General features: G+C 33.6%; 1 protein-coding gene across 1 annotated transcript in view; it reads left to right on the plus strand.

Annotated features, from left to right (window-relative positions):
• The window catches only part of LOC125666373 (uncharacterized), a 79,406-nt gene that overhangs the window by 27,719 nt on the left and 26,433 nt on the right, over positions 1-25,254 (plus strand). The window contains exon 14 of the mRNA XM_056151947.1: positions 3,455-3,508. Within this exon, the coding sequence (XP_056007922.1) occupies positions 3,455-3,508 (54 nt within the window). The remainder of the gene's footprint in view (positions 1-3,454; positions 3,509-25,254) is intronic.

Below are 25,254 nucleotides of genomic sequence, written 5' to 3' on the forward strand. Positions count from 1 at the left end.
TTTTGCAAAGTCAATGATTTAATGTTAGGAACATAAATTTTGTTGGAATCTTTTTCAATAGTTATTGTAAAAAATCTTGTTAGCCATAAAATATTTCAAAATTCTTAGTTATATTTGAATAGTCAATTATATGTTTCAAAATATTGAATCCAAGGACAATAACTCTGTTTTCATTCAATTATTTATCAAGTCCATAATGCGATAGATTTCCTTTATTTTTGACAAACATTTTACCAAGGTGATAAGGAATCATTATCTGTCTTTTCATGAAATTACATAAAGTTTTAATCCCGAGTGATTTTAAATAGCTCAGCTGTATGGTGCCAGACTTCAGTTTTTGATGGGGGTATACATAATTTGGAAGCTATAGATTTGAAATTATTAAGGAAAGGTATGGATTTTTTCCCATGAATAACTATAACAGATGTAACTCTACTAATATAAACAGAAAAAAAATGATATGTAAACCATGCTATAAGGAAAATGCGTCCACATTTGTTTGTTTTTTAACATTTTGGGGAATAACGCTAATTCAATAATTTTGCATATATTATTCTAAAACTTGATGAACATATTGAAAGTGACATGTGTTTTAGTTATTGACATGTTTCCCGATAAATAAATGCAATTCAAAAAATATTTTGTTGTTTTTATATTAAAAAAACAACAAATAACTGTTTCCAATGAATTTCATAAAAATCTACATCGGGGTATATGACTTTAGTGGGGTATGTAATGAAAATTAATATGGAAACCCTTAACTGTTTTGCCTTTTTTCATTACTCTGAATGTTAATTTATTGATTCCAAACAAAAAAATGCTACCTAAACCCCAAAAATCCAGGACTAAGGACCTACCTTAAAACAAAAAAATTCCTTAAATGAAATAAAAGCAGAACCATGTAGAGCAGGAAGGCCTTTACCAAAACTAAATTTCATGATCCCTTGGGTAGAGGTTTTTACTCTTGGGAGGGCCAAATTTGGTATAGTGATTATGTGTAAAACACTTACATAACATTTTTAGTGTTGTTGATATTAAATTGAAACTAAATGTATTGTTAGAAGGAGCAGATAGCCCTTCAACCAAAATTGAAAATTTCATGATTCTAGAGGTAGGGGTTTTAGTGTCAGGGTGGGGTCAAAATGGTCATAGTCATTGATTTTTCTACATCTTTAACAAGGGTCCTGTGGCTTTCGAATTGGGAGAAATTGTCGACATTTCAGTCAAATTGGAAAAAATTAAATTTATCTTAAATAAGTTTTTAAAATCATATCAAACATTATATTATCTTTATTTTACACATCTAATTTTCTTTAACCTAAAATTTTCAACAATTCTATCCAAATCATTCCCATAACTCTTTGTTAAGTCTTGTGTATATAATTCACGTCGAATGTTTATTTTTTTCCAAATACATTTTCCTTTCATAGTTCTATTATTGGGGGAAAATGCAAGCTAAATTGGGGGGAAATTGGCAATTTTTAGGAAGGGAAAGGGTCGAAATTTGGACCCAAAATGGGCCCAAAAAAATCACTGATAGTAATTGTCTTTTTCATTGGAGGACTATTTTGATTTTGGTGATAATGTAAACCTAAATGCATATTTAGGAAGAGCAGAAAAGGATGTACCAAAGTTGTGAATTTTGCAACCCCAGGGTTCTTATTGTTGGGTGGGCCTGAATTTTTTTTAATGTTTCTCTGTCATAAACAGAGTACTACTTTCGACAAATAAGATTCGTCTTTCACATGTGTATAATGGAAAGATATGCTGTATAAGTGGTATTTTTAGCGAGACACAGATTTAGCGATTTTTCCATAAATTGTGGAAAGATATATCATGATTTGTCCAAGTCAGCACTTGATGTTTCCTGGAAGAAAACTCCATGAAAAATACCCATTTTATGCTAAAATACTGAAATCGGTCACAAAATGTTATAAAGTTTTCCAGAAAGTTTTCATAGAGATTTTGCTGAATTTAATCAGAGAGAATTGATAAAGTCCATGTTTATATCCACCGGGGGGGGGGGGGGGGGGGGGTTATTGCTAATAAAAATGCATGATGGGCAGATCTATCACAATTATTATTTATCTGTATCATTCTGTGCATTTGGAATGTTTTTGTAAGTTCAATATGCTTAAAATGATTAGAAAAAAATATTCAGAGCAGAATTTTTTTAATCATTCATAGTATGTTTTTGATGGTTTGGTGACTGACATAAGTCTGTATATATATATTATTATACCCCCCGCAACAAGTTGTGGGGGGGGTATACTGGAATCGGGTTGTCGGTCTGTCTGTCTGTCCGTCTGTCCTTCCGTCTGTAGACGCAATGGTTTCCGGGCTCTAAAGCATTATCCTTTTCACCTACCATCACCATATCATACATATGGACTACCCATGGGATGAAGATGTTCCCTATTGATTTTGGGGTCAAAAGGTCAAAGGTCATGCGCACTGGACATCGAAGTAGCAATATGGTTTCCGGGCTCTAAAGCGTTATCCTTTCCACCTACAGTCACCATATCATACATATGGACTACCCATGGGATGAAGATGTTCCCTATCGATTTTGGGGTCAAAAGGTCAAAGGTCACGCGCACTGGACATCGAAATAGCAATATGGTTCGGTTTGTCATGCCATTTGTTTTTTACACTCAGAAAAGAGGTAGTTTATACCTATTACCAACACCCTTTGGGAGATTGGGGTAAGCGGGGGGTATTCTTAGTGAGCATTGCTCACAGTACCTCTTGTTACTACAGTAACTTGATCCGAAGAGTCGGATCACGTCGAGTTGACAGGCGCGGATCATCAGATCACACGAGACGCGAAGCGTCGAGTTTGATCTGATGATCCGCACCTGTCAACGAGACATGATCCGACTCTTCGGATCAAGTTACTGTAGTAATGATAAATTTATTATATACCCCCTTATGTATTTTAAATCCACATTTATAAGATAATAAATGTAATCCAAATTATTAAAAACACAGACATACCATGAAATTATGTTTTGTGTACGCAGTTTTGTTTTGTGATGCGGTCAATATTTTCCACAAATAACGTTGCGTTGATGCATTGTGACATCATTGTGACGGCATCAGTTTCAGAGGATACTGATACGGAATCAGAAAACCACAGTATGGTGATCCGGAAAACCGGATCACACGCTGTGAAATCCACAGTATCAACAAACGATACATTGATGGGTATATAATAAAAAATTGTATCAGTTAACATTAAATTTTGGAGCATTTGGAAGTACATGGTAAACTTTAGTATTTACAAAGTTGATGTGTTATATTTAACAATTTTTTGGAGTGAATCAATTGGTATTTGTTTCAGTGATGTTGATTCATATCGAAGAATGCTGAATTAATAAAACAATACTAAGTTGTTTTTCATAAACTAGTTTTTACGGATTGAAGTAAAATTGCAGATTTTCTCTCACTTCAGAAACATGTTAAATGGGCAGATGTGTTTGATGAAGAGCCTTTTCCCGAGGAAAAGGTAAGACTTTACACTAAATGGTTTTAAGAGTTACCTCCCTTTTAATGTGTTGATCTTTTGAGATTGACCCACTCATGGTTACTGCATTAGCTGAGCCCAGTTGCATAAAATATGATTTGATGAACAGTTTCCAGTTAACCTATATTTCAACAAGACGGTCTCTCCCCTCGATCCTGGACCAAATATTGGACCAATTTTCCATAAGAAAAAGTAAAACCATTTTTCCAATTTTATAAGCAAAATATTCCCAAACAAAGATTTTAGACAAAATCAATGACCACGTAAGATCGAAAAAATAAAGATAATGCATTATATCTAAAAACTCTGAATGTTGGTGTAAAATATCTCATTAACAGTATTTTTCAAATAACATGTTTATATTATGTGCCCGACTGTTTACATTGTAAAACTTTGTAAACAATAACATACCTCAATCTTTGTTTACACAACAAAAAACTCTCTTTGATGAGCTTGTGTCATAATGTATAACCTTAAGAAAAATTGTAAACCTTTTAAACACATTAGACAGTAGATTTTGATAATTGACAATGAAAAACAAAATTTTGGGGGAAATCGTGAATCAGTCCCTTTTAAATGTGATGGATGAAGAAAAACAAATTTGTTTTAAAAATCAATAAATGTATAGTATTTTGTGCAATAAAGTGTCTTAATGTTCTTGCATGTTAGTATGAAAAATATAGAGAGATGGATTTTGATTGTGAATTTTTTTTTTTTCATCGAGTCGTACTTTAAAAAAAAAAAAAAAACAGGGCCATGATAGTTCAGATTATAGAGAGGTTACAGTAGAAATTTTTATCAAGTTGTACTTAAAAAAACAGGGCTACATGTACTAGAAAATAGTCAAATATCATGCATGACATTTTTAACAAGATAATCACTTTGCAAAATTAATTGGATTATCCAAAAATTGTAATGAATACCAGCATCAATCCAGTATTAGATTAAGGGGAAAGAATGTGGCACCAACCAATACAGCTAAAGAGACAGAATATATTGAAAAAAATCAAGCTCTATGAAGTCCAAGTCTAAAATTATTCGGTGGGAATCGTCCGAGAACTATATTTACAGTGATCATGTCGTCTAAGTCAAAAAAAGTATAAAGACCTAACAGAGATCCACGAGGAGCTTGTCAACGAAGGCTTAGTATAAAGACTACCAAAGCTCACTGTGTACCAGGTCAACACTGAGCCAGACCAATTTGGATTGCATAATCCAGATTAGATCAATACTGAACCATACCAGTATATCAGTGTGCAAAACTAACTTTAAAATCCTATAGACTTTCAGTCCATAGTCATTTCATTTCCTACAGACCACAACAAATTTCTATAGACCAAAATTTAACGTGCAATATTCATTGTTATTAAAAAAATAAATAATAGACACAAATTTGATTTGGTAATTCGTTCATGATAGTTTAATTATATTCTTTTTTCAATTTCATGCACAAGCTTTTCAATTAGATTTTCGTTTTCTTTTTCATTTTGTTCCAGCTCAGTTTCACTATCTGATTCTTCATCTAAGTCACTTCTACTACATTTTGTTTTCTTGTGATTTTCTGCGACTTTAGCCTTGCTGGAACTTGTTTACTGACTGCTTTCCGTTTGATTCCAGGGCATGCACCTTCCACATATTTTAACCGTTCAAAAAAGGACATTCCGAATTTGCACGAAAAATGGTGTACATTGAAGAAAATATCAAATTGACCCCCCCCCCCTGTTGGAATGATTTCTAATTACATTGTGAAACATTTTATTACAGCAGGGGTGAAAAGAAACATCAGCGTAATACATATAAACTGGTTCCGCTTCTCATTTATGTTTAATAAGCGGCGGGGAACCAGTTATTTACTCAGAATTCCTATAGACAAGTCGGTCTATAGCTATTTTGATCGTTATAGACCGACTCGATTTTCTATAGACATTGTCTATCGGTCCATGTTTAATTTCGCACACTGATATATTTGGATGGCATGATCCAGATTAGGTCAATACTGAACCATACCAATATATTTGGATAGCATGATTTGGATTGTTTCAGTACTGAACCAAATCAATTTGGATAGCATGATTTGGATTGTTTCAGTACTGAACCAAATCAATTTGGATAGCATGATTTGGATTGTCAGTGTTTGTTCAAACAGAATGTCAGCCAGTCAACTTGAGAAAGCTGTAGGAAAGTTTAGAAAGATGAAAGAAAGAGCTTTAGAATTTTCTTTAAAAATGCATAAATGGATAGATAAAATGTGTTTTCTTTGTTCAATTGGATGAAAAAGAATAAATTCAGTTTTCCCAATTTATCAAAAAATGCCACTGATTTTCCCAGATGAAAGGGGCCTGGTACCAAAAGGTGCTCGTGATGGCCCTGTAATCAGTTGAGTTGCTGTGATGGCCCTGTAAACTTGACTTTCAAAGTGAAGACCACAGACAGCAACATTTTATTTTGGGGCTTTTTTTAGCAAAAAGTTATGGATTATACAAAGTAATAAAAGTATCTCTGATTGATGATCAATATCTTTTGATTTGGAGGTCAAGTGATGAAAGGGTTAAACTTACAGAGAGACGGGAGAATTCGGAACAATTTGATATCCGGAATTGTCTCTAATATTTAAACTTTGGCAATACTCCCTACATGCTGTCGACAACATAGATTTCGGTATCAGAGTAATCCCCAATCCCATGGAGATTGGACTTCGAAGTTTGATGTGTTAGTGAGTAACACTGGTATTCTGTCCTGGATTCTGAAGCTATTAGGGCCAAGGTCACACAAAACAGAACCAAATGATTGAAACAAAGCATCTTTGGTGGTTATGATAGAATGTTTATATAGGAAACAGTTTTCATGGAACAAGATGGTTTCATGAATAATTAATTTTTTAAGAATTTTAATATTTAACCCACCCCCCCAAAAAACCCAACATTTTGTGACTTCAATAGACCCAGACAATCTACTGTTAGTCAAAATCATCATATTTGTTATTTAGAGACTTGGTGTCACAAACTGAAATAGAATCAGTGTAGAACTGTGGAGAAGCCTAAGAGTTGCATCACTGATATTTATAACTTTCAGCGATGTGCCAAGTAATGTTGTTGGTTTGTAATTGGCAGTCATTGGTAAAATTAAGTGTTCACTTTAATATGTATACATAAAAATGCAGCAAGATATCAAATGTGAACTACTATTGAAATAACAGTTACTGAGTTTTAATGAAACAAATATGCACCCTAACATTATAGCTGCCCATTATATTGTAGCATCTTCATGTTTTCAAAGTAAGCAATATTATCAGAACCACAGTGATGGGTAATCCGAGATTCCTCTTAACCCCCCCCCCCCCCCACCCCCCCCACCCACCCCCCCCCCCCCCCGCTTTTATTTTTATATTGTGACATGTCTCGCCCCCGCTCATGTAACAATATGAAAGCGGGGATAAGAGTCAGAGGAATCTCAGATGAAATGATGGGTTATTCAAACAATAAGATTTTTTTCTAGTTTTGCTAGGGTTGAAGGAAGCATCCCCTAAAGGAAGCATCTTTATTAAAAAAAAAAATTGTTTCCCAAGTAATAAATACTTTCACTACATTAAGGACACAAATTGATTAACCTGCCAGTGATAGTTTGTTGGTGTTCATTTTTGTGGGCGACATTTTTGTCATGGTTATTGTTAAAATTGTAAAAGTCGATGGTTAACTGTTTTTTCTGGCACCCTGAGGGAGTAGTTCACAAACTGTTATTGTGATAACCCATTCTTGAACTTGTAAAACTTGTCATTTAGACACAGCAATATGTGGTTCTCTGTATTAAAGCAATGCTAGCTGTCATATTGGTTTTGGAAAATTGTGATTCACTATTTCAATGACAGAAAAAAAGAGAAGATTTATATGCTTTAGTTGTTAATATAAATTGTGTTAGAAAACCTATTCAGAGGCTTCATGTAGCGTCGGGTAATGGCCCCTGTATCTCCTAATGTAGCCCTATCCGATTTTTTTTTATTCTGACGTTTTGGGGGGGGATCGGAGAGTGCTACATTATTGCAACTAATCTCCAGTATGAATAAGTTTAGATTATTTACAAAGTCAATAACTGAAGACCAGCACCATTAATTTATCTGTGCATTCTCATGATGTGGTGATTTGTTTCACCTAACGATAGTTAATAATAGGAAAAACTATATTACATTGATTTGCTATAGTGAGAATTTTGATACCTTGATTTGTCATAGTAAAAATTTTGAAACTTTGATTTACTATTATAAAAATAATGGTACTTTGATTACTGTTGTTAACAATCAAGGAATGTTAACAAGTCACCAGTTCATCGGGTACTCAATCAAACGTTGGAGTATCGAATATTAAAATTGCTAATCGGTTACTCGGATGTATGGAGGGTTTTTTTTAAGCTTGCAGGGACAACTGTCCAAAGAGCTATTGTCATGACCCCGGTGTCAGCGATAAATGAGTGATAGAATTTCATCAAAAAGATTACCTGGTTTTCAATCAACTGATTCTGTTCTTCAAATTGATTACCAACAGTATACAACATAGGATTATATAATTATTTCATATATAATGTACTAAAATGCTGATTGATTTTTAAAGAAAAATGAATGTACATAGAATATGGCTTGGCCTTCCAATTACTTTTGTTCATTGATTATGAAACTTTTTTAGTATTCCATCGCAAATTAATTATGGCATTGCAAGTGAGAACAATATGTGTATCTTGTACTAAGACACTCCACATTTGCTTGAACATATTTCCTCACAATAACAGCATAAAAAGGGGGCCTTTTTTTTAAAGAGAGATAGTACAAGTTGAGAATTGGTGATGTCAATTTTATTGTGTCCCACAAGACTCGTAATCCATCTATTTTCCATCATCCATTTCCATGTTCAAATTAAAATCATAGATGCTGTGTGGTCCTAAAATATCTGAAAGCATTATTTCATCAATTTTCATTCTTTTCGTCAGGTGTTGTACAAAGAAAAGCTTGCAAGATGCAACATAAAAATTTCACAATCTTGTTTGATTGATAGCATTTAAGGCAGAAAAAAAACCTTTGCTACTTGCTACTCATGTGGAATTTATTGAGATTCATAAGTGATTATGATGGGTTCAGAAAATTGTAACCTAGTTTATGAGTCTGGGACCACACAAAAGCAAAAGTTTGGAGGCATTGTTTATGGGTAAGGAGGGAGCAAAGTGATTCCTTGTTAAGTACTAGAGGTAACTCTATATACCAGGAAGACTGCTAGAGACCATCAACTGAAGAGCATTGTAATTACCAACATAGTATCCCCCCCAGCAAAAATATTTTTATTGGATCTTTTTTTCTATTTTGCTGAAAAAGAGCTTTGTGGTGAGAAAACTTGGAAGATAGAAAAAGTTTTTATGATCATCACTAATAATTTCCAGATCTTGTACTTTTAATCCCTGTGTTTATTGTGGCAAGGTGTCTGCATTAAAAATTGTCTGTACTTGAGCCTTGTTGCATTGCCAGAATCAAGTCCCAGGAATTGGTGGGAGAAAAAATTCGTGTCATCTTGTAGTATATATCTTATTTATGCCAAAGATGTCTATCTTGAAAAGATTTGTTGGATCGAATAGACCTGACATATCAATGTCATCTTCTTGTTTTAGAAAGAAGTTTGGCAAATGAAAATGGCTGTAATTTGTATTTTTTTTCCAAAGTTTGAATATTTTTTACCCAGTTTAATACTGAAATATTGCTGAAACTGAAATTGCATCCAGATTTAGGTAATATGGATACAATTCTTTACAAGGGTTCGACAGTTTCACTTTGAAGTTATATTTCTTAAAGATGAGATATGTAATTTATACAAAAACATTGTACAAGCTAGCTCAAAGTTAAATGAATGTATGCTCACTTAAAAAAACTGAATGTGATGACAGGCCTAGCTGGATTCCCTAAAGAGAAAAATGGTACCATTTCCCACAAAATGAAAGTGTAATTGTTTCCCCAATGGTAAAATATTCAAAATAATGAAATATTCAAAACTAAGCTTCATTCAAAACTTTTTTGCATAAAATTTCATATAATGTGATTTTAGTACTATATCAGTACTTAGAGGACTTGATTACCTTTGTACTCTGTTAGAGTCTGAAGAGTTTCTGTTGTCACGATCCTCCACAGGGTATAATATCAACATTGATCTTCTGTTAGGTTTATCAAGAAATAGAGAATATTAACTTTAATCTCATTTGTGTCTGTGTCAGTTTTAAAGTGGGGGGAGAGAGAAAATCAAAAATGTGCTTCGATAGTATTTTTTTAAAAAAAAACAAATAAGTTTCTCTTTAACAAGAATTCTGAAAGTTTGCAGTAGTGATGCCAGCATACCTGTAAAAGGATTCAAGTCTGGATGGGGAAGCTTTGTGGTTTTGTGGGCAGGCTCTGAACTGTCTGAGGTACATGTGGTTTTTGGGGTTGACTCATTGTGACTTCATACAGTGGGAATGTGCTGATATTGGTAAAGATGAAATCATTATCAAGAGTCTTTCTTTCTTTCTCTCTTTCCACAAGTTTTGGTCAAAAAGTGAAAGAAAACCCTTCCCTTTTTTTTTTTTTCTTTTTTTTTTTTGGTAATGTAATTTGTGTTTTAATTTTTATTATTTTTTTTTATTTTTTTTTTACGAAAGTTTGCTTTTAGAGCATATATACATGCTGTTGATTTAATTTGCAAATAAATAGCATGATTTGAAATATTAGAATGTGAGAACGCCTTGCCCTCATGTGTAAAGGGATCAAAGGGGATATGAGCTCAGAAAAGGCTTAAGAAGCTAATTCATTTCATAAACAACAGGTGGGTCTCTGTCCTTGGATTTCTCAGTTAAAACTCACAATGAAAAACAAATGTCATTTTTGGCATTCCATGAAAAGGTTCTAAATTGAGATTTGGCAAACGTGATTTATGCACAATTAGTAGAAAACATTGCATGTATGCAAAAAATTGTTCACACCCCCTTTTTTCTTTTTTTCATCTTCTTTTTTTTTTTTTCTCATCATCTGGCTAAGGGAAAAATGAGGTTCATTTGTCTGCAACAATATTTCAGAAATCTGAAAGAAATTAAATCAAATTATCATCAGACAGGTACGAGATATATATAGAAAAAAATCTAGGGAAAACATTCCCAGGAGAAAAGAAAATAAGATGGAAGTGAGAGACAAGAAACAGAAAGATAAAGCAGCCATTTCTCATGTCTGAGTTCCGATTTCCCAGGTGAGAATTGTGTGATTAATACACAAGTTATGTAAAACATATTTTTTCTCCCTTGCCTGGCTGCTGTGCAGATTTTCTCTGGGCCTTTTGAAGAAGCGTGGGAAATATTGAAGGTCCTGGCTTGAGATTTACCCCCATAGCAAAATGTTATTAGCCATCAATTAAACAAAAGATCTTGATCAAAACACCTGATGTTTCGTACACATTGGTGGTACTTAATTTCTGCAATGATTTTGCCCTCAGATACTTCTGTAAACTTTTATGTTAAGGAATGATAAGGTTGAGCTGCTGTGATTAAGTTACTTTTTTTCCTGTAAATCTTTTTTCTTTCTTTTCTTTTCTTTTTTTTTTTTCTCTTTTTTGAAGCACCTGTTATTTTCATAATTGTAATGGAGATAGAAATGGAAACATAACCAATTAAATTAATTATAGATCTGTTTTAAAAAGGAAAATGTCCAACACAGAATTTTGAATTACAATTAGTCTGGAATGGTGTTAATGTCCATGGTAATGTTTAATCATTGAAGGGAAATTTACATCTTGATAATTGAGATGTACCTATCTTCCCGTCACCAGCAACTATTGTGTACTGCAGTTAAAATATCATTACTGGGACTTCTAATTATCTTAAATATATTTAAAGGATCATTGCTTAAAGGTTTCAGTTGATTTAAAGTATATTTTAAGGATCATTACTAATTAAGTGGATTGTTAGAAATTGGGGATTCCCGAAAATCATCACGAAGTGGTGAATTCTTCTTAAAACCACTAATTCCAGTTAGGTAGGCGGGTCTCTTCCGAGCACCATGCTGACCAAATTCACTTCTACATAACAAAGATGCCCGTGTATATCAGATGATAGATTCAAAATAAGAGGAGTGATCAAAAAGTTCGTGAACTATCTCTATATCTACATTTCCAGGCTGTCCAGTGACCCTAAAATTCCTTTAAATTTTGCAAAAATTCCTAAAAATATGTTGAATTCAAGGGGAAATCCTGAAAAGGCCCTAATTCTTCATGTCAATTCCTTCTATTTTTCTTATATTGCCACTCTAGCAATTTTGAAAATGTACTCATATTAAATATAGTTTGTAGATCTTATTCAGATAATGCAGTGAAAGGCAGTTGACCAGTGGCTCCATGTGTGAAGCTTAATTGTTTATTGGTTGTGACTGTGACAAAGATGTTACTACTAAGGTTATTGCCAATAACAGCTGGAACAATGGAACCCTGGAACCCTTTCTGTACTTACAGAATTTTTAATAGTTTCTTAATTGTCAAATTTGCAAAAATAATGAAGTCCATTTAAATGTCTAAAATTGCACTAATTTAATTATGAAATTCTTAATTTTTGCCCTAAAATTTTTTGATTTTATCCCTAAAATTAGATTAGCACTAATTTTTTGTCAACAAGTGCTGGGCAGCCTGTGCGTATTTCAGAACAGAATGAATTTTGGCACACATATAATTAAAAGCAATGTGCTATATGTTGTATGAGTTATTTATAATGATTTGTATCACATTTGTGATGTCACAATGTAAAAATGACTTCCATTTGTAGCTGATGATGATAATGGATGATTCATTGTACTTGAGCAGTGAACGATTATAAAGTTTTATGTAAAACTTGGAAAATCCTTTATGGAAATATACAATTATGTACATAAAGTTTATGACGATAAAGGACTTGCCAAAAGTTCAATAAAAAAAGTGGATGAAATGTTTCGGTGAGGGAAGGGAGACAGTCAAAGATTCGTTCTGGGTGCCCAGTGAACGTTAGTACGCAAAGGGGTGTGTCTCAGGTTAAACAGTTTGTAATGAATGATAAACGAGTCACCATTATATAATATTGCATGCAGTTGAGGGTAACATTGAAAATTTTCACTCCATGAAAAAAATTGTCAACCGAGGCATAGCCCGATACGGGTTTTCTTTTCACACCATGTATTTTTCCGTATCAGATCACTAACTGTGTAACTAATAATATGGTTCCTCAAAAAAATCATATTGGGTGAGGCGTAAGCCAAGCCCAATATTTTTTTTTTTTCAAGGACCCCATATATTTTCTTATTACCTCTTTAAGTGTCTGCATAACGAATTTATCCTGTTGATGATTTTACCTGTAAATTAATCAAAGGCGTATTGACATTATAATTGTTGATGCTTTTGTAAGGCCAAGTAAAATTAATTAGTAGATTATCATTCCCGCCCGCCCCTCGAAAATCGCCCCGCCCCGATTTTTTTTATTTTTCAAAATTACGATTTTCGAATATTTTTATGTGCGGTCCGGTATCGTAAACGTACTTTGTTTCACTTTGCCTTTTAGAAACCCAAATACACATGTAATTATGATTTATAAAGCCTTTTCTCAATGAGAGAAGCATTTTCGAGGTCAAGAATACCATGGCGAAAAATAAAAAATAAAAAATAAAATCCTCCCACCCGCCCCATTTTTTTGAAGTTTGAATGATAATCTACTAATTAATTTTACTTGGCCTAATGTATGTGTACATGTACAACTGTCATAATAAATGACTGCAATATGTATATTTTTGAGATACTTTATCAAAAGTACAACAATGAAAAAGTGGCTGCAACATTTAAACCATCAACAACGGGATAAAAAAAAGTTTTTCAACTAACTGTAAATGAATTCATTTGTATTTGTATACCTATGACTTCATAATATGTGCTGACTCCAGTGACAGGGTATACGTATTCTCATGACGTCATAGTACACATGTGGTCAGTAAACCATGTGGAAGGGCCATATTGAAAATATTAGGTTAGTTAGAGACATAACATCGTTTTATGTAGTATAGGTTTCAACCAATGAAAATCCATCAGAGGCAGGATAAAGATCTGTACTATTTTGGACTCCATGAGCATCCCAATAATGCAGTATTTATGATCTTGCATATTTTTGGTATGTAAACACGAATAAGTCTACGCTTTATAAAATAGTTTTTTTTGGGGGGGGGGGTCTCCTTTTTTTTGTTTTGTTTTGTTTTTATGAGAGAGAGAGAATGGTTGTAGAGATTTTACAATTGGGATCTTGTAGCAAAATTTATGGTTCCCTCGATAATCGAGCTTTAGTTTCTTGAGTAATATAGTTTTTACCTTTGGCCCTGAACCACAGAATTTGCTATCTCCATCATCCCCATTCTATAACTGTATACTTACGATAAATATATCTAATTTAAGGATATTTCTTTTGAAATACTTTTGAAAATATTTGTTTAACAATACTCAAGGATAAACTTGATTAGAAAAAATTGGCCTGATGACTGTTCCTTTGATGATAATTAAGGGTTTTCTGATGAGTGTTCGATTATGAGTTAATGTCTGGAATTTTGCGTCTGTATTCTTCCCAAGAAAACAAGCTGACTTGATAATATCAGAGAAAACTGGTGAATTAATTTACAGGATATTACCTTCACATAAATATTTTATCAGAAATTGTTTTTAAAGAAGTGTTTTTGCCGGTCATTTGTGATCAAAACTTGGCACAGATTCTTGGTTTTTGTAGATCCAACTGAGATTATAAACACAGCGTCTTTGAGCAATTTCGATATGTTTACTATAAAACACTTGTATTTTTCAGATCCCTACATTTCAACACTTAGAACACATATGATAAATAATCTTTCAACACAGTATCGAATTGGGTTGTAAGAATTTTAGATTCATTTGTTGCAGCAATCATTGAAATTTTTTCTGTGTTGCTTCATGGTGACGGAGGTGTGGATCTTGTTTTATGTGGTAGTCCTGTGCATTTTTGTGAGTATGCAGTTGAAAGCAATTTACTTTGATTGATGGATAATACGCATGGTCGATTAGTTATCCTTTCACAATGAGTTGTGGATGGGAGTTAATAACACTGTAAAAGCCCATGTGATTTTCAAGGTTAAAGATCAAGGACATTAAAACCATAGGGCTGGAGGTCAACAGACTGTTGACTTGTTTCCCATGGTGAGTTGTCAAACACTACTGATTTTCAGGGCCAGATATCTTGAGCGTAAGATGAGATGGATATATATTTAATGTCTTTGTATAGGTATAGTAATCAATTCTCTGATAAAGAAAGCAACTGTACATTGATGAGAGATTTTCTACATCTCAGTGCTTTTGCTTTTGTAGGTTCAGTTTGTATATTTATATGAATATACTTATAATCATCATTCAGTCTGACAAATATCATAGATATGTAGTCTTAGAATTTTCGTCAATGATAAGAGAATGATGGTAATGACAAACTTGTATCAAGTCAACTCATTCCCATGACCTTGACCTCTGACCTTGATTATATGAACTGGTAAACTTCAAAACCTTGACTGATAGATACATGGGGTCTTCAACAATGATGATTGGATGATGAAGCTTACAAACTAGTATGAAGGTCAAGTGACCTTTGTCTTTGACCTTGATCATAAAAACTTGTATATCTACAGAACCTGTAGTGATAGATTGATTGATTTTATATTGTTTAACGTCCCACTCGAGAATTTTTCACTCGTATGGAGACCTCACTATTGCTGGTGAAGGGCTGCAAAATTTAGGCCTATGCTCGGCATTTACAGCCTTTGAGCAGGGAGGGATCTTTATTGTGCCACACCTGCTGTGACACAAAGCCTCGGTTTCTGCGGTCTCATCCGAAGGACTGCCCCATTTTGTTGCCTCTTACGACAAGCAATGGGTACTGAGGACCTATTCTAACCCGTATCCCCTTGGGATGTGGTGATGGAGAAATGGGATCTTCAGAAATGATGATTAAATGATTTGTCCTGCAAACTTATTTTCACAAGAACAGGTAAATGTATAATAAACTGGTACATGTATAATAAAGATAACGTAGAGCTTCCCACGGTAGCACTTTGTTTAGGAGACCTCATTCAGCAGATTATAATGAATGTACTTGTTGTTGAGGGATTTTCTGTTTTAACAATTTAATCATCATTGGGTTTATTTTTGGAAATGCTTGTTCAATTTGTTGAAATGCATGAATGGATGATATTGAAAAGAGAGGGAAAAAAGACTGGTTCAATAACTGATATTGGCAACTGACTGGTTATTACCTGAGAGGAAGGGTGAACAATGCAATCATTTGTCTGTTAATTGTTTTCTCTATTCATCATTAAGTCGTCAATAGTCTAGTTTTCTTGTGTAACGAGGTACAGAGGATGAATGTCTACAGGTGTCACGATAAAAATAGACCTGACACCTTCAGTATTGCAGAATGAATTGTTATGATGTCAGCTTTCTTCTGTCGGTGACATTCAGTGCTTTTTATTAGATATTGATTGCCACCAGTCCAGATGGTCATTGGAAGAAATCTGTTCAGCAGTAGACTACTAGTTTTCCATTGGATATTAGTAGTCAACACTCTGCAGCTGTGTAACTCAGTAGCTCGTAATCACTGCCCTTATTAATCCCCACTGGCAGAGCCAAAGGGAAATTTGGGTTTTCACTCTGTCCATCCATCTGCACAGTAAATGGTTCAATAGTCACACACAGTAAATAGTCCACTGTCACACAGTAAATAGTTCACTGTCACACAGTAAATAGTTCACTGTCACACAGTAAATACTTCACTGTCTCATAGTAAATAGTTCACTGTCACACAGTAAATTGTTCACTGTCACACAGTAAATAGTTCACTGTCACTAAATAGTTCACTGTCACACAGTAAATAGTTCACTGTCACACAGTAAATACTTCACTGTCATACAGTAAATACTTCACTGTCATACAGTAAATAGTTCACTGACACATAGTAAATACTTCACTGTCTCATAGTAAATACTTCACTGTCACATAGTAAATAGTTCACTGTCACACAGTAAATAGTTCACTGTCTCATAGTAAATAGTTCATTGTCAGTAAATAGTTCACTGTCTCACAGTAAATAGTTCACTGTCTCATAGTAAATAGTTCACTGTCACACAGTAAATAGTTCACTGTCACACAGTAAATACTTCACTGTCACACAGTAAATACTTCACTGTCTCATAGTAAATAGTTCACTGTCACACAGTAAATAGTTCACTGTCACACAGTAAATAGTTCACTATCACTAAATAGTTCACTGTCACACAGTAAATAGTTCACTGTCACACAGTAAATAGTTCACTGTCACACAGTAAATAGTTCACTGTCTGATAGTAAATAGTTCACTTTCACACAGTAAATAGTTCACTGTCAAACAGTAAATACTTCACTGTTTCATAGTAAATAGTTCACTGTCTCAAAGTAAATAGTTCACTGTCACACAGTAAGTAGTTCACTGTCACACAGTAAATAGTTCACTTTCACACAGTAAATAGTTCACTGTCTCACAGTAAATAGTTCACTGTCACACAGTAAGTAGTTCACTGTCACACAGTAAATAGTTCACTGTCACACAGTAAATAGTTCACTGTCACACAGTAAATAGTTCACTTTCACACAGTAAATATTTCAATGTCTCATAGTAAATAGTTCACTTTCACACAGTAAATAGTTCACTGTCTGATAGTAAATAGTTTACTGTCACACAGTAAATAGTCCACTGTCACACAGTAAGTAGTTCACTGTCACACAGTAAATAGTTCACTGTCACACAGTAAATACTTCACTGTCACACAGTAAATAGTTCACTGTCACACAGTAAATAGTTCACTTTCACACATTAAATAGTTTACTGTCTCATAGTAAATAGTTCACTGTGACACAGTAAATAGTTCACTGTCACACAGTAAATACTTCACTGTCACTAAATAGTTCACTGTCACACAGTAAATAGTTTACTGTCACACAGTAAGTAGTTCACTGTCACACATTAAGTAGTTCACTGTCACACAGTAAATGGTTCACTGTCACACAATAAATAGTTCACTGTCACACAGTAAATGGTTCACTGTCACACAGTAAATAGTTCACTGTCACACAGTAAATAGTTCACTGTCACACAGTAAGGATTTCACTGTCACACAGTAAATAGTTCACTGTCACACAGTAAGGATTTCACTATCACACAGTAAGTTGATCACTGTCACACAGTAAATTGTTCACTGTCACACAGTAAGTATTTCACTATCGTACAATAAATAGTTGAATTGTACATGGATCAGTGTGATTTTTATTACTACAAGTTACATTATTCATGTGTTACCAATGTTTTATTAGGGACAATTTCTCCTTCCCTGGCCTGATTTGTAAATCAATGACACATGGTGTATACTAAGTATCATTGTCAGTGGAGAACCAGTTGGGAAGAGCAAGACACGAGGGAAGACCACTAATTGTGGGCTGTCATGTTCACAGGAACCGGGACATTTGTTTTCTCTGATTTAGTCGGGAATTAAAGGTTTCATCTGGAGGTGCTCCTATAAAGTTCCGTCAGTGATTGCCTTCTTTGGGAAATCAAGGATTCTGTAGTCGCCACTTAACAAATCTTCCGTTGTTTTAATTTAACAAGATTTTTCATATTTGTTTCTATATGTCGATACTTGGCAATGAGATTCACAACTTTTGACAAAGTATTTTGGGGTTTGAGGGTTGTATATTGATAGCGTAAAACAAATGATAAGAACAGATAATAGACAATTATTGACTGGGCTGGAGGGCAACATCAATTATGTGATCCTCAGGGATGAAAGTTGCCCAATTTCAAGCAGAAGACAATACGTTGGTCTTGAGGGGACTCATATAATTGATGATGCCCTAATCCCCAGTCAACAATTTACACAGATTGCCTTCTAGGAAATCATGATCATAGCTAAGATAGTAAACCTGAAGTTAGCTTACTTTTATTTTCCAATAAAATTGCCAAATGGGAGTAGTTATACCAAAAATTGCTCAGAATTTTGAACGTGCTAAAGAGTGAAGTTACTCTCAGTATGTGCAATGTATCAAACCGCAGTGTATTGAAGACACGAGCAATAGGATTATTTTACACAGTATTAAATTGTTTGAGAATAATGTCCTGTTCCCCCTCAAATAAAACTGTAAACAAAATTTCCTTGTGACATCACAAAAACAGTTATTCTCTGCAATTTTGAAATAAAGAAGCAAAGATTTTGTTAAATTCTAAGTTTAGTAGTTATTGCATGAATGAAATTGGAGAATTATGTTATTTTTTATATAGTATGAAGTTACAGAAATTGTCGTAATTATATAATTCATTGCAATGTCACTAAAAAGTCGACAGACTATAATTTGGAGAATTCCATTGTAATTTAGATTAGTTGCCATTTTTTATTCATTCTTGTGAAGTTTGATGCTAGATATGTTATAAATTGTGCCAAGGAGCTTCCTAATGATTTTATCAAGATTGAGAATAAAGCTTACTATAGTATATGTTTTACTGGCTGAAAATTCAGATCGTTCTGTGTTTGAGAAGGAAATTAGTTTCAATAATTTTATCTTGATTATAGAGGGCATCAAGTGCACGCTCACTGCTGAGTGTGTAATGACTAAGCTTGTATTTAAACACGATGCATGTTCTGATTGTCCCAACATTGCATGCAGTCAACAAAAGACTCGGAATCGAAAAATACCAAGTTCACTCGGACCTCCTTTCCTTTTGCAAACAGTGAGTCATGTGTGGCTTCTGCTGCCCTCGACCACTGTGTTACAGTATCAAGGACAGTAAAACGAATGAAAGGCTTGGTGTTGATGGGGACATTCTGCAATAAGTATATTTTCCAGTTATATAAAATAGCATCAAGGAGACCTAAATGTCCACTGATTTTTAGCTCACCTGAGCTGAAAGCTCAAGGGAGCTTTTCTGATCACCCGTTGTCTGTCGTCCGTCTATCTGTAAACTTTTCACACTTTTGACTTATTCTCCAGAACCACCCAGGGCCAATTTCAACCAAACTTGGCAGAAAGTATCCTTGGGTGAAGGGGATTCAAGTTTTCCACATATTCTACCCACTAATAAGCAACGGACTTTTGTCTGTCACAATAGCATGTGACCATATTCATGTTAATTTACAAGAAGGCTTGGTCTCAAATTAAAACTCTATTTATTAATGAATCACTAATTGATGTAGATTTTAAGTCCTTCAGAATGCATTCTCTGGTTTTGACACCAACACAAATTTGCCTACTGTAGGACGTAGAATACATATATAGCTAGCTGGAACTGTACAGAATCTATAGAGTGATTTGAAAGTTATGAATATAAGGTTAAAGTTGCACAGACAACCTAAAAATAATATTCCTCCCAATCCTAATCTTCAATCTAAGGGGCATAACATTCGAAAACCATCTGAGAATTGAAGAGAAAAGATGACAATTAGACTACAATTGTTAATGACATTAGAGGGGCATGGCCACGATTTGAGCTGAAATTTTTTTTAAATTCTGTTTTTGCATTCAGAAGGTTTACAATGCTTACCTAAGGTATTTCTAATGTTCAACCAAAATTTGAATGTCAGTTGTTGAGTTACAAGTGAGATACAGCACTCACAATTCTTTATGTAAACAATTAGGCTTGTGCCATGTTTTTGTTTACATATAGATTGCATGCTTATAGAAAATATCATGTTTAAAGCAAAATGAGATGCGACAAATGCTAGAAACTGTTTAATTGTGTTCAGAATTAACTACTAAATTGAAAAAAAATCTGCTTTAAGCAGAAGTTTGACTAGTATATTTAACCTATGTAAACAAAAACATGGCACGATCCTTGTTTACATAACAAAGAATTGTGAGCTCTGCATCTCTCTTGTAACTCAACAACTTAATTATTTTAAAATTTTCGACCATTAGTAATACCTTAGTTAAGCATTCTAAATATTGAAAATGGAAAAATAAGATTTGAAAATTTTCAGCTCAAATCGTGTCCAAGCCCCTTTAAAAGTCAATGTGTACATATTGTTCTTTACAATATCATAGAGTCGTCCTTGTATTGTTGTATAATGAGTCATTGTTCCCTCCGATACCTGCGCCAATAAGAAATCGGAACATCTGTTGGAATTATCTGATATGTACACAAATTGTTATTTATGATGTTCTTGAAGGTCTCTTAATCAAATGAATGAGTCAGGGTTTTTTTATTATTGTGTTGTGTGCAGTTTAATTGAAGAAAATGGCTTCAAAGAACAATAAAGTCCTTCTTATATAAACAATAGTCCAAACCCAGTGTGCACAGTGTCACTCCTGAGAAATTACATGGCAATTATAAAAAACCCAATACAATATCATCAAAAGGTGTGGTTGGTCTGGTACATTTTTTGTAGATTCAATAGAGCTATAAATTCACAAAGACCATCATGCAAATTCAGTAATCGGAGATTCCTCTGACTCTTTTCCCAGCTTTCGTATTGTGATGTGCGCACATATCGCAATGTGCATACTTGTCACAGTATAAAAGCGTAGGTAAGAGTCAAAGGAATCTTGATTTACAAAACTCCGTACTGAGGTGTAATCATTATGTAAATCCTGAACAGTGAAACTTCATTAACCAGATACTTTAGTTCTAGGCAAATTGCTAATTGAATCGCATCATTTATTTTTTTAAATCGTCAAAACTGGTATTCTCAACATAACATGCAATGGGCAACAAATTTTCAAACAAATAACAAGGTACGATTGTGTATATAAAGGCCCAAAAGATTTCTTTGCTTTAAATGTGTCTTAAATTAAGGTATTCCATGTATAATGAAAGGATAATGAACAATTTTGAAGGATTTAGATCAACATCAATGTTTATTGTTAAATAATGATGAAAATGAAGCAGATGAAATTTACATGACTGGTGAATGATTAGAAGCTGACCTTTTTGCACTTAAAACTTTTTGGAAGAGTTGTCTGCCCTTTGTAAAAATAAGAAAAATCTAATTTTCTAAAAATGTATGTGGTCAATGATTAATTTTATTTCATATTTTCATTAAGAGAAAGTGTATGTAACTTTCTACCAAGAGATTTGTATGAAAATATAATTTCTTTTTAAAATATTGTAATAAAACATGCTTTTCCCATATACTTCAATGTTAAATTCTAGGTGAAATAAATCAAGCAGTAAACAAAATTTTGAAAATTCCTATGGTGGATTATTTTTATTTGATGAACCCTTCAAAATGATACCATGATTACAAAAATTCCACCATCCATTTATTAGATATGAAATATGGTCATTATACATTGAATACCCTAAGTTTGATCTGTGTTTTAAGTAAGTTAAATATATGCCAAGTGTACTATCTCAACTTAAATCAAAGTTATTGCTTATTTGATAGCATTATTACGTCATGAATAAGACTTTTTCCCGCCTTTTTTCAAAAAGAGCTAGCTTAATAACTGTTGAATTTCATCCAGATTATTGCCTAGGAAAAGGTGTGCCCATCTGTCGAGCAAAACGAAATTAATATATATTGTTTATTAATAGACGACAAAAAATATATTTAAATATGAATTTGCTCGACGCATGGGCTGCATGTTTTCTGAAAGGAAAACCCCCTGAATTTATGAATTTTTTCATTGACTTTGGCATTTTTGGCAATTTTATGCCAACTTCACGCTCTTCTCATTACAGCACGAAGTAATTTTGGATCAAATCAAATATAGTTTGGGTTTGCTTATATATTCTTTATTGGAATGGCAGATTTTGGGACTCCTATTGAAATCATCAATTTTCTGGGCTTGATGACTGTAGAAACTGTACCTGCTTCTTAGACAGGGTGTTTTGCATCCATTTGAGTGTTTTTCACACATATCAATTAAGCTGTAGCTGAAATGTTACAAATTTAGACCTGCTCTGACTGGCGCTCAGGAATGTAGCAGTGAGGGTTCTTTATAGTGCTGGGACTTCCATCCGAAAGACCGACAACTCTTACTTCTGGCAAAGGAGCAGGTCCTTTACTTATCTTTATGTCTGGGGTTTGAGACAGCCATGACACGGGCGGGGTTAAAGCCCACGGCACAGCCAGGAAGAGAGCACTAACCACTGACAGGATGTGGGAGTGATCGGTGTCGGATAACAAACTGTTTTAACTTTCTCTGAGGGTATCATATCTGACTTAATGATGGCTAAATTTGTCTCTATTAATCCGTTCTTTAAGCTAATTTGCACTAATCTGTTGTATTTTTCTCAGAAATAACAAATCATAGGTTCTTATTGCCACTGGCATCAAGCTTTCATGTCTTGTGTTGAAGAGGATGTATTGGTTTTCATTTCTTCATCCATTTCTTTTTTCTCTTTCACATTTTTCAGCAATCAACCAATATATCTCCTTCATGTTTTTTTTTAGTTCCAGGAAATCATGCAAGCTTGTAGATGTATTTACCCTTGACACTGTTTATTTTTGCGTAATTATGATCATGGATGAAATTAGTTCTCATTGCTCATAAGATTTTTCGGTAGTCAATGTGTGTTTGTATATTATTTGTACAGTATCAGTATATAACATTTTGAGTCATTTGTAATTAGCATTATTTGCAACATATAGCATCCAACATCTGTTTGTTCATCTGTCACAACTTAGGACTCTGTAATCATGAATTTCAAAGATAGAACCTTGATATTTAGTATGTGTATTCCTTATGTGGGGGTCAATCATGACTGTCCTAATTCTGTCTGTCTGTCCGTCTGTCTGTCTGTCTGCAGGAGACACTTGTTCTTGAGAATGCCATAATTACAAAATATAGCGTCTTGATATACTGTATATCAGGCAATTTTGGTGTCAGAAATACTCAGCTGATTTTTCTTAAAGAAAGAAAAAGATATATAGTTTAATCTTGGTGCTTCATCTTTTTTTTTTCTTTTTTTCTTTTTTAACAAGTGTACCATTTGTATGGATAGAAGTTTTGGTACTTTCATTGATGGTGAATTTTCTTTATCCGCTAAGATAACGGCTAACATTTCCAGTGCACCAAAATTATACGATATACAGTATTGAGATCTTTTACAAAATTATCTGATTTGCAGTATTCAGATGTTTTACAAAATTATCTGATTTGCAGTATTCAGATGTTTTACAAAATTATCTGATTTACAGTATTCAGATGTTTTACAAAATTATCTGATTTACAGTATTCAGATGTTTTACAAAATTATCTGATTTACAGAATTCAGATATTTTACAAAATTATCCGATATCCTGAGTATTAAGATGTTTTACAAAATGCTTTTGACTGAAGTTTTTGATGATAATTTGTCACAAAATTTCCCTTCAATAAATTGGCCCTGAATATCAAACAAAACTTTTTTAAATTTTATATCATATTTCATTGTTATTGCATGTTTTCTTTTTTACATGAAAAGGGAGTGTAGGCCCCATAACTATAGCCTGAGAATAGACTCAAATAAAAATTTTGAATGAGGTCTAATTAATCCACAAAATATTGATATCCAGAAGTCAATCAAATTCACGTTAGCCTTTGAATATGATTCAAAATTTTCCAATGAAGAATTTGTGTGATGTCATTAAGGATATATAGCTATAAGTTTGTAGTCTGTCTATATTGACCTGTCTATATTGACCTATCTATATTGACCTGTCTATATTAAGCTATCTATATTGACATATCTATATTGACCTGTCTATATTAAGCTGTCTATATTAAGCTATCTATATTGACTTGTCTATATTAAGCTGTCTATATTGAGCTATCTATATTGACCTGTCTATATTAAGCTATCTATATTGACTTGTCTATATTGAGCTATCTATATTGACCTGTCTATATTAAGCTGTCTATATTGACCTGTCTATATTAAGCTGTCTATATTGACCTGTCTATATTAAGCTGTCTATATTGACCTGTCTATATTAAGCTGTCTATATTGACCTGTCTATATTAAGCTGTCTATATTGACATATCTATATTGACCTGTCTATATTAAGCTGTCTATATTGACCTGTCTATATTAAGCTGTCTATAATGACCTGTCTATATTAAGCTTTCTATATTGACATATCTATATTGACCTGTCTATATTAATAAGCTGTCTATATTGACCTGTCTATATTAAGCTGTCTGTATTAAGCTGTCTATAATGACCTGTCTATATTGAGGAAGTACAGAAGGAACTATATCATCTCTGTGAATGAAAATTAAGTGTGATTTATTGCATCCATCACTGTAATTTGCTCTACCACTGCAAATTACCCGTAAGACTGATAATATTATTAAAAAATGTTTCTGTCACAGGTATTTCAGCTTGTTGATTCAGGACCTTTTTATTTCAATACACAATATGCTTGATACATTCATTGATAAAAGAAAAAGATGAAAGAGGTTAATGGGACTAGAATGGCAGTGCCAGTGTCAGAAAATGGCCATGTAATTACCAGTGCCATTTTACTGGCAGTGATGTCTGTGTGCACAAATGAAAGAACTGCAGTTAATGGTAATTTCATCAACCACTAAACACCCAGGACCTTGTAGTGCAATTGTTTTTAATGTGGGTTAATTAAATCTCAATTATGGTGGAATTGTTCTTTAGAAAATACTGGTTTAATTATGTCATATTGTGTCTGTCGGGGGTTTTTGTCACAT

The sequence above is a fragment of the Ostrea edulis genome, chromosome 10 (genome assembly GCF_947568905.1).
Source record: "Ostrea edulis chromosome 10, xbOstEdul1.1, whole genome shotgun sequence".
Classification (NCBI taxonomy): Eukaryota; Metazoa; Mollusca; class Bivalvia; order Ostreida; family Ostreidae; genus Ostrea; species Ostrea edulis.